This window comes from Lampetra planeri, chromosome 2 (assembly GCF_965212315.1).
Source record: "Lampetra planeri chromosome 2, kcLamPlan1.2.h2, whole genome shotgun sequence".
Taxonomy (NCBI): domain Eukaryota; kingdom Metazoa; phylum Chordata; class Hyperoartia; order Petromyzontiformes; family Petromyzontidae; genus Lampetra; species Lampetra planeri.
This window is the reverse complement of record NC_136108.1, coordinates 33399260-33412759: the sequence shown is the minus strand read 5'-3', so window position 1 is coordinate 33412759 and position 13500 is coordinate 33399260. Positions and strand designations below refer to the sequence as shown.

The window sequence follows — 13500 nt, the reverse complement described above, 5'->3', positions numbered from 1 at the left end:
CGATCGCTTGCTCCACACCCCCGCTGGCAAAGGGCCTGCACTAGAGGGAGCTCTACAGAGCCCCCCCCCCCCCCGTGTTGAGGGTGTTCTTTGCCGATTCTGCGACACTGGCCAAACGTCTTGTAAGGGGAGGGAGTACCAACACTTTACCCCACTGCACGCAACATGCCGATGAACTGTGCCTGCATTAATTGCCGTAAAACAAAAATAATGTGAAAGATCTTTGTCAATCCCTGCTGGATGAAGGCTTCACCATGCCGTGTTGGTCATAGAGGGTTGCTTGAACATACTTCACCAAGCCGGTCAGCTTGAGATTGTGAAGAAGGGGGTGGACGAACCAATTCAGATATCACTCGCCACTGATGGTTAGCCGTGCGTGGCCAGACATCAACCTCAGGTCGTCTGTGTTCCGAGTGTCGTGCGCGTACCAACGCACCCCCAGCCCCCAACTACATTATTACACTTGCACCGTTGCTCGGATGCATTCACAGCACAGTACAGGAAGGAGGCTTGCACAACAAAAGCTCACTGCGGGAATTGAAAAATAATGTCGGTCTCAAATTGCCGCGCAAGGTTATCGCAGCTGTGCCAATGTGTTTTCTCGTTGTTGGGGATGACGGCCAACGTCAGGGTGCCGCGGTGGTGAGATGTTAACTCCCTTGCTTGTAATGCTGAAAGTCGAGGGTTTGATCCCGACCCCGACACCTGTATATTTGGAGTTTGTATGTTCTCCCCATGGTCACGTAGATTTTTCTCCAGGTCCTCCGGTTTTTCCCTCCAAATTTAGAATCAACATGTGTTTAGAGTATTTGGCTGCTATAAATGTCCACGTGACAAACCACTTCATTGACCAATCATTTGTGGTCAGGTTGCTTCAGAAAAGAGCTAATAGCTCAGTGGGCCTTACATGGTAAAATAAAAAATAGTTTAAATAACTTAGTCTCACTTCACATGCTGAGCTTCCATTCACCGCAATTGTAAAAAAAAGTCGAATCATGACCCTGCATGGTGACAATGCATCAACTTGCCAGGCATGGTGAATCGCTCCTCCCACAGAAACTGTATTGAGCTGCTGAAACGTCGGAAATCATTTCAAACAATGCGCGGTTAAGCAACGAAGACACGTCGGAGAGCTAACACTGGCCTCGTCGCGCATTCACGGAAACATCTGGGACGCAAGGCAGACCGGGACGCAAGGCAGACCGGGACGGCCGGATGCTAACGACTCACCTCTGAAGCTCCGGCGATTTTCAGCTGCAGGGTGCCCTTCCTGTCGCGGTCCTCCGTCTGGGAGTACTGAATCGATTTGACTTGCGTGAAGTCGGCCAGGTGCGTCGGCTGTAGGGCGCAAGGGAGGAAGACGCGTCTGAGGCTCGTCACGCTGGGCGCACATGGCACCGATCGGCGGTAGGGCACGGTCGATGTCAATAACAGGTGCACGCGGAAGCATCCGGTGCATTACAGCGCAGGTTTACTGAAGTTGTAGACATTGGCAGAAGCGAAGCGATGGAAGTATCCGCTCGTACGCCTAAACGCTTACGACATCTGCGCTTATTTTGTTCATGTCACTTTAAAAAGTCTTCGATTGAAAATGTCAAGTTGCAAGCGTGATTATAAATGCACGTGTACAAGAAAAAAGAAGAGACTTTTGTGCAGTGATACTCAATAAAAAAAATCTGCTGATGAAGTGCCACACAGCACTTTTAGCTTATAATTGGCTGCTCGGGGTGGAAGAGTGCGTGGGTAAGGCTTGATGTTGTCAACTCATACAAAACATTGTTACCCATGGCACGCCACGGAAGGGGGAGTGGCGTCAGTTGCGTAACAGGGCGGCAGAACGGGGGGGTGGGGGGGCAAGATGAACAGGAGAAAGAAGAGATGCCGGGACGGATGTCCTCAAGACGGACAAAGAGGGCACACGGCTCGAGATCATAATCTTTAGTAGAATCATAATCTTTCATTATACTGGAGGAATCCGATGAGCTATAGAGCTCTTTTTCACAGACGGCCCAGTAGATTAGAGCAGCAGGAAGAAAGGGGGAGCACACGGGAGGAAGGGGAGGATGAGGAGGATGAGGAAATAAGTTATATGTGGTGGGGTACAGTGGTTAGTGCACTGAACCAAAACCCGTGCAACCTGAGTTCAATTCCCTATCAGTGGCGAGTGATGTGAACCCAGTCCTGGACCTCGCTTTTACCAACCGACACTGACCAGTGCGGTGAAGTATGGTCAACCCCCACAACTGACATGGCCAGAGGAGGCTCATCATCCAACAGTGGACTGAAAATGGATTTTGTTTTTAATTCACCATCATCATCTTCTTCTTCATCTTCTTCTTCAACAATTGTCTATCCACTGCAGGATGAAGGCCTCCCCTCACCTTTGCCATTCATGATGGTCCGGTGGTGCGAGCATCCACACTGCTATTTCCTTACGTTGCATTACAACGGGTTTACGTGAACTCTGCAACCACTGGAGGCGCTACCATTTTACAGCAACTGTTAAAAACCGGAGTCGAATCGTGACCCCGAATGGTGACAAATCATAAAATTTTGCCAGCGAGGGTGAAAGATTGCAGTTTCCGCTCACACAGCGTTGTGAGGCCAATGCATTCTGTAGTGAACACACGAGGGGGCAGTGTTGGCCTCGATATGTATAAAGTGAAGGCTCACATGCAGGAACAACGCGACGAAAGTCATTCAGTGCTCCACCTTCCCAACTAAAGCACCGCGGCTCATTTTGGTTGCAATTAATGAATATAAGCTTCCAGATGAGACCCACAACTACGGTACAACGTGACATAGCTCAACTCCACAATCACCAGGTTCATTTGCGTTATATAGGATTTACTTCAACAGCACTTTTAAAACGCAACTGTTCGGGCTGTTTACTCGTCAAGTTTCTGACATTTACTACTTTGTATTAACCATCATCGTCAGCCATGATCTATCCTCTGCTGGATTAAGGCCTTCCCAAGCCATCGCAAAATCCTCACGGTCCTAGCAAAGCAACAGTCCACCTAGCCAACTGCACACGAGCCGATGTCATCACTCCGTCTCCTCGGTAGACGTCCTCTTGGATGCATCCAGTCCCTTTGGCTGCTACTCTGTCATTAGTCTCGACCGCCAGCCATCATCCCTGCCAAAGCCGACTTTCCTTTGCAGTCAATGTGCTTGTTCTCTGATCCACGTATTCCGCTTTCTCGTCCCTCCGTGTAATGCTGCGCGATCCATGTTTAGACACCCCAATAGGTTAATCGTGTGCAATTTTGAAGAATTTTTTTTTTAAGACTCCACAAGTTTGGCTCTCTTCTCTTTACCATACGGAACCTTTGCTTTTAGAATATTCAATCACCTGTTGAGAAGTAAGAGGGACATCAGATACCAGTGGGGTCACTGTAAACACCCTGTGTAACCAAGCGTAGTGCAATGTTACATATCTGACTCACTGGGGACTGAGATTTCGGCGGATATGTGAAAAGGTCAGATATATGAACATCGAAAGTCGACGGTCGTTACAATGTACGTATGTACACTGAACTTCGTTCGCACTGTACGTAGTCAACCGTGCTAATTGGTTGACTACGTACAAGTACCGCACAATGACTGTATGCACACCTCTTGTCAAATTACTGGATTGGGATTACACAGGGCAATCATCGCCTCCCCCTACTGCGAAACCATCGCGGACAATGTCTGTGAAGCACAGCACCTTCGCGTTAGTGTGCTTTTTTTTCTTTCTTCCATTGAGCATAAAACCATCACGCAAACTTCGGTCATCCTCGCAGCGGATTTTGGTTAGTCGTCGGACAAAGACGGTCACTGCATCGTGTGCTTTAAGATGCACTTATGCAGCTGTCTGGAACGCTCTTCCATTCCGATATTAGGAAGCTATCAGAGCTATGCACTTTTAAATAGAAATTGAAAACTCATTTCTTTGGAACTGATTTTTGTGTTTAGTTTCTTGTCCTTCCCCCGCATCTCCAATGAGCATGGTTGGCTACGTACGGTGCAAAATAAGTTCAACATACATGCATCCACGTAAGAACGACGCGTGTACCAAATTACTAAGTACTCCAAATTATCGTTTGCTCTCAGTCTGCACTCAATCACAGAACGTGCTGGACTTGAACCGTTACTAATCGTGGAGCAGAGCACGAGGAATGGGTTAACGCTGCGTCTGGGACTCTGGGGTAGTGACACTTATAGCAGGAAGCTTGTTATTTTTGGCAATGCCCGAGGGGGGGGGGGCCGCCCGCCCCGCCCGTCCGTCCGTCAGACGGTACTCTAACGAACAAGCGGCGGAGGAAACAAAAGCAGGAGGAGGAGGAGCAGGAGGAGGAGGGGCAGGAGGAGGGGGAGGAGGGGGAGGAGAGGGCTGGTCCCTGCTGGACGTAACGTAGCGCGACAATGTGTCACATAAATCGGTGCTGGGGTTTTACTTTGCCCCTAGCATCCAAGAACAGCTCCGCATAAACACGACCCCCCCGCCGCCCCCGAAAGGCGGCCGCCGTTTAACCCCATCCCGTTCTGATGACGTGCACGTACGTCATCGACACAGAACTGGAAGACAGAAGTTAAATGAAATAACTTTATCCGTACCAAGGGGCTCCCCCACAAGGCGTGCGGCACAGTTTGGCGGCGGTCGTGTCGCTATGGTTCATTGCGGTGAGCACGACGTCTTTAAAAACAACGGCGATACGCCTCTGCAAATCTAAATTAAAGCCGAACTGCTCACGCGTTCGGAGATTCGGCGGCGAATGGGGACCCCCCCCCCCACCCCACACTCCTGCAATCTCACAGTAGTCTCAAACGGGGAAGGGTTAAATAAACCCCGGCACTCGGCATCTGGGTTGCGGCCACGTGACAGCGCTGTGGTGACTGCGGCGACGGCTTCTCAATTGCACTCAATTTCACCCACGCACACAACCCGCCGACGGCAAAACTTAAAACGCGCAACTCGATGTAATTTGCACATGCAAATGTTCCCATCCGCTAAGAAAAACGGCACTCGCACCACCCGCCCCGCACCCCCCCCCCCCCCAAGGGACGTACTTCACAAGGCGGGCCTAATCGTGTACCACAGCCGTAAATTTCATGCTTTCTCACTCAAGTTGAATTGTTTACCTAGTAAGCCCTTCGCGGTTCATAATGCCAAACTTGGCTACCGATATAAATAAGAGGCCCCTCCGCTATATAGCTGTCGCGTTCACTTAACTCCATGCAAGATCTATTGCTCGCGATTTTATTCATTTCAGATCGCAAGATTAAAAAGTGCACGCTTTCTTCAGACCGTCCCTAACCACAGAGGCGTATTGCCTCAATGGGCTCTCACGTGACTATGAATAAACTGCCTGCTGTTTAATTAAAGTGTTTGTAACAACTAAATTAAATACACAGCTGCGTAAATTCTTTGGCAAAAAGTTCAGCTCCACTGCAATCGACTGAGCACTTACAAGTGTGACTAATATGGCACACTTTTTACACATTTAATAATGCTCACCGTTTACTCACAAAAGCCCCCATTGAGCCTCAAAACTCAGGGGGGGCACCATCATCTCAGCCATGATCTATCCACTGCTGGATGAAGCTTCCCCAAGTCATCGGTCTAACGTTGCTGGAAGGGGTGGGCGGTCAGTGGTTCAGACTAACGGCAGGATGGCAACTTGCAGTGGCATGTTGGCTCAACAGCATTCATGATTTTTGGAATGTTGGGTTGAACTGGGATGCCCACAGAGAAGGGAATAATACTCAAAGCTCTGCTATATATGTATTGAAGGGATGTGGTCACGATTTTCAGATTAATCGCAGAAATCCTAAATTGAGCCGAGATACCAAATGTTGGACAATCTGAATTTCTTTTCTTTTGGATTGATCTGAAACTCTAAAGGCACAGGAAGTGGCTTTAATGCCCAGGGCACCACTTCTGTGCTTTTCCTGCCAAAAGTTATACCACCTGACATTATTTTCCTGCGATGTGGCATCAATTTTTCTAACAATATTTTAACGTAACAAAAAACTTGTTTTACCGATGGAAATTTACCTTAAAAATGAAATGATTAATAATTAAAATCATTGAAATTATCCAAATTAGGCCATAAGCAGGTAAAGTTATTAAAATTAAATACATTTAAATAGTTTTCGGGCCTGTGCTCAGCAACTATAATTTTAGATAAATTGTTAAATAAGTAGAAAATAAGTGAACTCTGAAATTGGGCCTAAAATGCAAAAAAACTCCAATACCAGATTTTGTTTAATCTGACACTCATCCCTAATGTATAGCATCATTCTCCGACACTGCTCTTTCAAAGAGGGGCACATCCGCTTGTCATCTGTTGATTCCTGCTCTTTCCCAAGGCAAGCCCCAGGGAAAGCGAGAGGCATAACCTTGACAAGTCACTGAGGAATTACTCACATCTCAACTCACAGCCTTGCGCCAGCAAACTGCCACATTGCGGACATTCTTTGTTTGGCTCTGCCGTGAAACATTTTTTTGGTAAAAGGAAATGGGAAGCCTAACCCTTCATTTAAAATGCAATCTTTACAAGTTTATTTAATATTTTTGACAAACTGAAAACAATGCAACATGTAGAATGGGACTAATTAAATAGGTTCTCTGAAATTTTGTACGGAAATTTTATTTTATTTGCTCACAGACGATGGAATATATTTAGTCTGCTATGCAAAGGCATGTGACCGTTAGTCTCAGAAAAGGTCAAACTGCACAGTCAAGTTGCATCTCAGCCGACAGATGAAATGCGACAAACATAACAAATGGACAAGCCTGAATAAAATCCCGAGCGAGGTGTACAAACAAACCAGCACGTACAGACCGACACACCGACAGCCAGATATAGATGAAATGAGACAGAGAGGCAAACGTACAGAGGCAGACATTGCAGACAGTGAGATGGGCAAGTAGGCAAAAGACAGATAGTCAGACATGCAGACAGGCAGTCAAGGAGACTGGCAGACAGAGACAAAGACAAAACACATGAGACAGGCAGGCAGACAGACAGACAGCAAGGGATCGTTGGATGTATCCTGGAAGCAAGACTCACCGAGGAGCCCTTATCAGTCAGGTAGCTGATTCCATCTTCAGGGCCAATAGCCAGCTCCACAGAGATGCTCCATCCACTCTGCCAAAAACAAAGACAAAGATCCCCCGTATAACTTCAACATACTTTTGGGGCAAGTGCTGTCAGTGAGCACCTATAAAGGCCGGCACGGCACCCGATGGGGTGGGTGGCCAGCACCATGCACGTCATGGCCATGTTTATACACACCGCACCAGGTACTCGTTTGAGGCTGAGTCGACCAAGGGGAGGGCCAGGACCGGTTTAAATAACCGTCACTGGTGTTGGCCGTGAGCGGGTAACGATTTTGAGTCACCGGGTTCGTAGCGCAGCCTGCTAACCACGGCACAACTGCGTCATGACCCACTCCGCGCACATACACCAGCTATTTAAGTTTGAAATATTCACACCGCAGGGAAACATATTTGGAACCATTGACAATCTATAACAATTAGTGTGTTACTGAAAAAGGCAAAAGTGGAGAATTTTAACAATGTCACACAGAGCATTAGCAATGGGTTTGATTATAGACTTGATCATAAACATAAAATATATGTAAATATCCTCATTTGGAGTCTACGTTGGTTGTTCAAGTTATTATTGAAGTTTAGTTGGCGAAGGAAAATCATAATAGCCACATTAAATAGTTTGTGATTGAAGTTACAGGTCAAAGCCAACGCACTTATTTATAACTAAACATACGAGGCAGAAAAAAAAACTATAAATAGGCGTATTTGCAAAATTATAAATACCGTAAAATTACATGCTCAATCACGGCCATTCAGAGAGAATTTAAAATGCATTAAATCAGAATTTTAATGGAGCCAAATGTGGCCATTAGTCTCTCCGTTCAGAGCTGGGGTAATAGCAAGTGTCATATTTCAGAGCGTGACCACTCGTGCATATATAATGGTTTTTAAAAGTTTTATATGATAAAATGGCCCATATGTATGTCCTAAATATTTAATCAGCACGACTAAATTATTCAACTGTGGCCACGTTGGCTGTAAATTCTTAGAGGACAATCAAATTGTGCAATAAATAATCATTAAGCACAGGAATAAGATTTTTAAAAAACATGTAATTTTCACCAGAAAATGTTTACGACCAATATGGCGTGTATGTGTAACGTTTAAATAAAAAATAGTTTAACCATTAACAATTAGGCAACCCCGCAATTGAGGCTCCCTGTTATCCTACGGCTATAACATCACCGCGCCGCATTCCTCATTTAACGCCGTCACTCCAAAGCGCTGTGTTCTATAGTGCATCTTTAGAGAGCTCACGAGCAAGGCCCGATGGCGCAGCCTGCCCTGTTTACTTGAGAGTTAACACTCGCCGGAAGAGGCCATTGCGGGAAACAGCAACGCCAAAGGAAGGGTAACACAGACTGCAGTGCAGCTGTACGTCCTACGCACAAACACACCGCTGCACGCTAGAATATTAATTCTCTGCACCAGCAGCAATGTCTCGAACGAGCCAACACCATTATGCGCAGCAGAACACGATCCGACTTAAGTCCACCACGGTTAAATTCCCATGCCGCGTTGTGTTTGACGGCGACATTCAGTGCAAACGAGGCAGCGCTTTGAACCCGTCTGTAATTGTGCAAATCTCTGCAAATAACGGGGGCTTCGTATCTTGCCAAACGCAATGGCATCTCTGAACAATTCACAGGCATGACAGGGTAATATATGGATGTGCCATAAGGGATTAGGAGACAAATATGTTTTGGTGGGTATTAGCCACTGGCAGAGAATCACAAGTATGCAGAGTGAATTCTACATTATTCCAAAAATGAGAGCAGCAGATGAGAAGCTGTGATCTATTATGTGCATGTTGATGGGCATTTGAGAGCGAATGCAGTGTTCCAAAAGAGAATGTAAAAGGGCAATTGAATATTGAATAAGGTGATTCAATAAGGTCAAGATAAAAGGTACTATTTTAGACTAATTCTCCATGACTGACATACAAAGAAAAGCTACGCCATTTATTTTCGGGAGGCTTCGATCTGTAATTTCTCATTAGTATTAATGAGAAAATTCGTTTGATAATAATTATCTTCTCCACATGGAAAAAGGCGACAAAGGGGAAAATTGCAGGCTGCCTCACTTACCCCAACTGCTTCTGAGACTCATATCCGTCTCCTTATCATATTCCGATTCGATTACCACAACTACTTATACTCCCTCCCCAAAGTCCCTCATCTACAAACTCCAGATGACCCCAAATATCCACTGCCAAACTACCCAACTGCGTCCTCAAACGTGACCACATCACCCCAAAACGCCAATCACTTCCACTGGCTCCCAATCCAAAGCCATATCCATTTCAAGATCGCGCACTCACTGTCTTCAAGATCCTCACCCATGTCTACCTTTCACCTCTCCTCTCACTCTAAAACCCCTCCATGCACACTCTCTAGTCTGGCAACAGAGGCTTTCTGTCAAAGGGCCCAGTCAACCTTCAAGAAGTGGGAGGTCATTCATTCGCCTCTACAACCCCAAGGTCATCTCTACAACTGCTTTCCCCGAGCCATCTGTGCATTCGTCTCCCTGGCCCAGTTCATATCCAAACTGAAGATCTTTCTTTTTTTCCCCTCTGCCAATGATTGACAGCTTCTCTCTATAAAAAAAAACACCCACTGTTTCTGTACAGCCTCTTAAGATGCTGTTGCATTTAGATGCTGAATAAATCCACAAGCCGTTCTTTATCATCATCACCGATTACTTGATGACACATAACACAAGTACGAACCAAGTCCTGTATCAACGACATATCGCATTGCATCACTAGAGCTTTGTTTTCGACCAGAAATTAAAAAAACCTTCAAAGTGAGGTGTACGGTTGAGAGACAGGCCTCACCCCAAGACCACACTTGTAGTTTTCTTGATCGAAGCGGTATATGGAAGAGAAGATCTCAAAGAACTTCAGCATGCACTGCTCTTCTGAGAAGCTGGCATACTGCCGGAAAGACTGATGGATCATTCTCCGCAGGTTCTTGGCCTGAACAGACACACACAGCCAGGAAATCAGCACAGACAAAAAACGTACAGCTGTGGCAGCCAAAGCAACATCTGGTCCTTTCAGGATTCACAATTTATAATTACAGAACGTGAATGATGACGGGAGGCAATATGGAAACCTTAACAACGAAATAAATACGACTCGAAAGTGTGTCATTCATAATCGTATAAACAGATGGATCACCGATTCATCTGAGATTTTAAGTGCATTACAACCCTACTGCAAGGCACTTGCACACAGCCATGACAGCAAATCAATTTGTCTGACCCTATTTCAGAATACAGTTTATAAATAGACATATAATCGCCGTCTTTACGAGAGAAACATACAACTAAAACTAAGATTTCAGCATGCAAGCCCATAAATATAAGACGCAATGTGTAATATATAAACATGTGCTGATAAATCCATCCAAGCCTGTCCACCCAGCCTTATGAATGGGTTCCCCACATCGAGTCGATCTGAAGGTGGCGTGTGGTGGGGTAAACTGTGGGTGCTCCCACGTATGTCTAGCGTGGAAGAGTAGGCCAAAATATCCTTTAGGAAAGCTCCCTCTAGTGGAAGCCCTTTTGCAATAGGTGAAGTGAGCACGCAATCACAGGCCTGCACCTTTGCCTTTACTTTTTTATATTATAAACACACCCTCGTGCCCAAACGTGACGCAACGCATTTTTCTTTTTTAAACAGAACGTTCCGCCGATTCGTGAAGCAGAACTGTGGTCACCTTGCACGTGTCGAGGATCTGCTTGGGAAAAAACCTCCGCAAGCCCACGTCCCTCCTGAGGAGGGGCGGCACGTACCAGAGACAGCGAGAAAAGAGGGCAGCCACAAGGGAAGTCAGTTGTGAAACTATCAACAGCACAAATACCATCGGCATGACAAATATAATTTCGGAGGCATAACGTGTTTTGTTAGAGCGCGTAAATATAAATGTGTCGTTAACACACTGCCACCCGACACAGCCAATTAGGAAGGTTTGTCACGTAAACAAAACGTGCCAATTAGTTACTAGTTCAGCACACCGGTGTGTTGGAGAGTAAACCCACAACTTTTACAATTCTAGTTCGTTTTGCTGGTGATTACAATCAGCTTCGTCAGGCAAATTTCCAGAATTGTGAAGAGGTCTTCCTGTTTCCAGTCTTAAATAGAGTAAAGGTGATGACATCACTGCGAGCCTATCAGAGGGGGGCGGGGTAATGTTATCATGTAAATTGCGATGAATTATGTTAACCTGAAAATATGCAGTACAATATTGTTCACGAAAGCCTTCGTGTTAAACTGAAAATGCCCGAGAAATGTTTGAAAACTGCGGTCAATTGTACAAGAGACGAGTGGTGAGTGTGCTCAGCAGACCTACCCAGTCCATAAAACAAAGGGAGCTGCACTTTGTCCCACCTGTAAAAGCTCTCCATAGCAGCTTAATTTATAGAGAAGTAAAACTATCTCTTAGTAAGTTAATAATTAAACAATGAACTTGTTCAATCTTTGATGCATTACAACCAAGGTTGAAATCACTGATCCATTACGGCTGTCTGCTGTATAAAGTTTTGTTGCTATGATGGACTTACTCGACGTGAAAACTGGTCAGATTTCATCAACGAGTGCGCCCCAAATACTTGACAAGATACAAAAACCAGTGCTAAAAGAACCCGTCCCGTCGCTTGGAGAGAAGATGGCTGCTTGTCGAGACTAAGGAGGGAGCACACAATTCGATTGTCGTGATTCAGGATTGACAGCTGATTCAAGGATCACTGGATTCCTCCAGTCGAAATACAGATTCTGATTCTGAAGGATCATTATATTTTACTGTGATTGTGGTGAAAGTATTGAGAATTTAGTGCAGTCATTCTCAACCTTGTTGTATGACGGCCCCCATAATCGAGACCACTTGTCCTGATGACACCCCCCCCCCCCCTCAAGGTCACAATGCACCGAGATTACATGCCCACATTTCTAGTCATCGCTGTCGCAAGGCATTTGTATCATGGTTTGTATTCGTGTATTTTGTCACTGCAATGTGGCGCTGATGAAGCCCACATACATTCTTTAGTTCTCCTACACAGTATCCATGCTGCAGACTGCACCCTTAAACTCGCTAAACCCTCTCCCCCACAGTCCCCCACACTGAAAGGCTTTCCCACCACCCCACAGGTTGAGAACTGTTGATTTAGCAGCTATAAAGATCACGTGAAAACTTTACATACGGTGCACATATATGAATCGAAACACGTTAACTTTCACATCGTGAGCTCGGAGAACGGTCGATGAATCGCCACTTTATTGCACCCTCGCAGTGCACAATGTACAAATCACTGTGGCATAACATTTTGAAATCTTTCACGTAACATTCCATAACATGTAGGGGTTAAAATAAAAAATATGCACGTGAAGTAATATCAGTCGGCGTGCGTTTGCTGCGGTGCCCGTGTCACAAAGGTTGAAAAGAGAATAAATGAATTATGCTTCTCCCATGCAATTAAGCACGAGAATCTATCTACGAACCGGAATGCCTATAGACACACATTGACAAAGCCACAATTATGACTCACTCTGTGCCACACAGTACAGTTTGAATGAAAAAGTTCCACAGTAATGCTATTCACTCTTTAAAAGTCCAACTGTCCATCACCCTTTGGAACAAGGTTGGTTATACATCACGCTAATGATATTTTATAAAAACTTTGATGGGGATAAAAAAAAAACTTTTGATGGGGATAAAAAAACCGGGCAATTACAATAAAAAGATCCATTCCTCTTCTTGGTTCTTTCAGCGTCCGAATGAATGAATTCGGACGCTGTCTTACCGACAGCCCTGTTCTTCACCTGAGGACGGCTGCTTGCGTTGTGGCCAAAACGTCGTGAGAATTTTATTCTATTGTTTATTTTTATTATTTTATTATTTCCCTTCTACGTGACTTTACCCAAAGAACCAAGAAGATGAATCCCTGCAGTCACGAAAGCTTTAAATCGAAATTTAAGATCCATTCCCTAAATTAAAACACCACAGACTATGCCTTTGGGCCGGTGATGCGGCCCAGATGTAGTGCGGTCGCCGCATTTTGCAGAGGTTCACGGTTCGAATCCAGGAGCCGCCTTGGTTAATCCTGTGAAAGCCTGATTTATAACCATAATAACACCGTCTGCTTCACTCACAGTGGACGTTAAATATTCCCCCGACGACAACCGGCAACAGTAGGCCGTTGTGTTGGCGTAGTGTGGAGAGTGGTTGTGCAGTGGTTAACGCACCGCGCTACAAACCCGGTGACCAGAGTTCGATTCCCGCTCACGGTCAACGCAGGGTGATGATTATCTGAACCGGTCCTGGGCCTCCCCTAGGTCGAGTCAGCCTCAAGTGATTACTTGCGATTAGTACGGTTAGCTATTTACGATGCGAAAT

The 13500-nt window shown here is 45.6% G+C and overlaps 1 protein-coding gene across 2 annotated transcripts in view; it reads right to left on the bottom strand.

The window, feature by feature from the left end:
- PTK2 (protein tyrosine kinase 2) overlaps positions 1-13500 on the bottom strand; it is a 67670-nt gene that overhangs the window by 31760 nt on the left and 22410 nt on the right. For both annotated transcript variants that reach the window (XM_078613698.1, XM_078613708.1), the window contains exons 7-10: positions 10828-10882; positions 9942-10082; positions 7062-7139; positions 1231-1338 (exon numbers count right to left, since the gene is read on the bottom strand). In XM_078613698.1, the coding sequence (XP_078469824.1) occupies positions 1231-1338; positions 7062-7139; positions 9942-10082; positions 10828-10882 (382 nt within the window). The remainder of the gene's footprint in view (positions 1-1230; positions 1339-7061; positions 7140-9941; positions 10083-10827; positions 10883-13500) is intronic.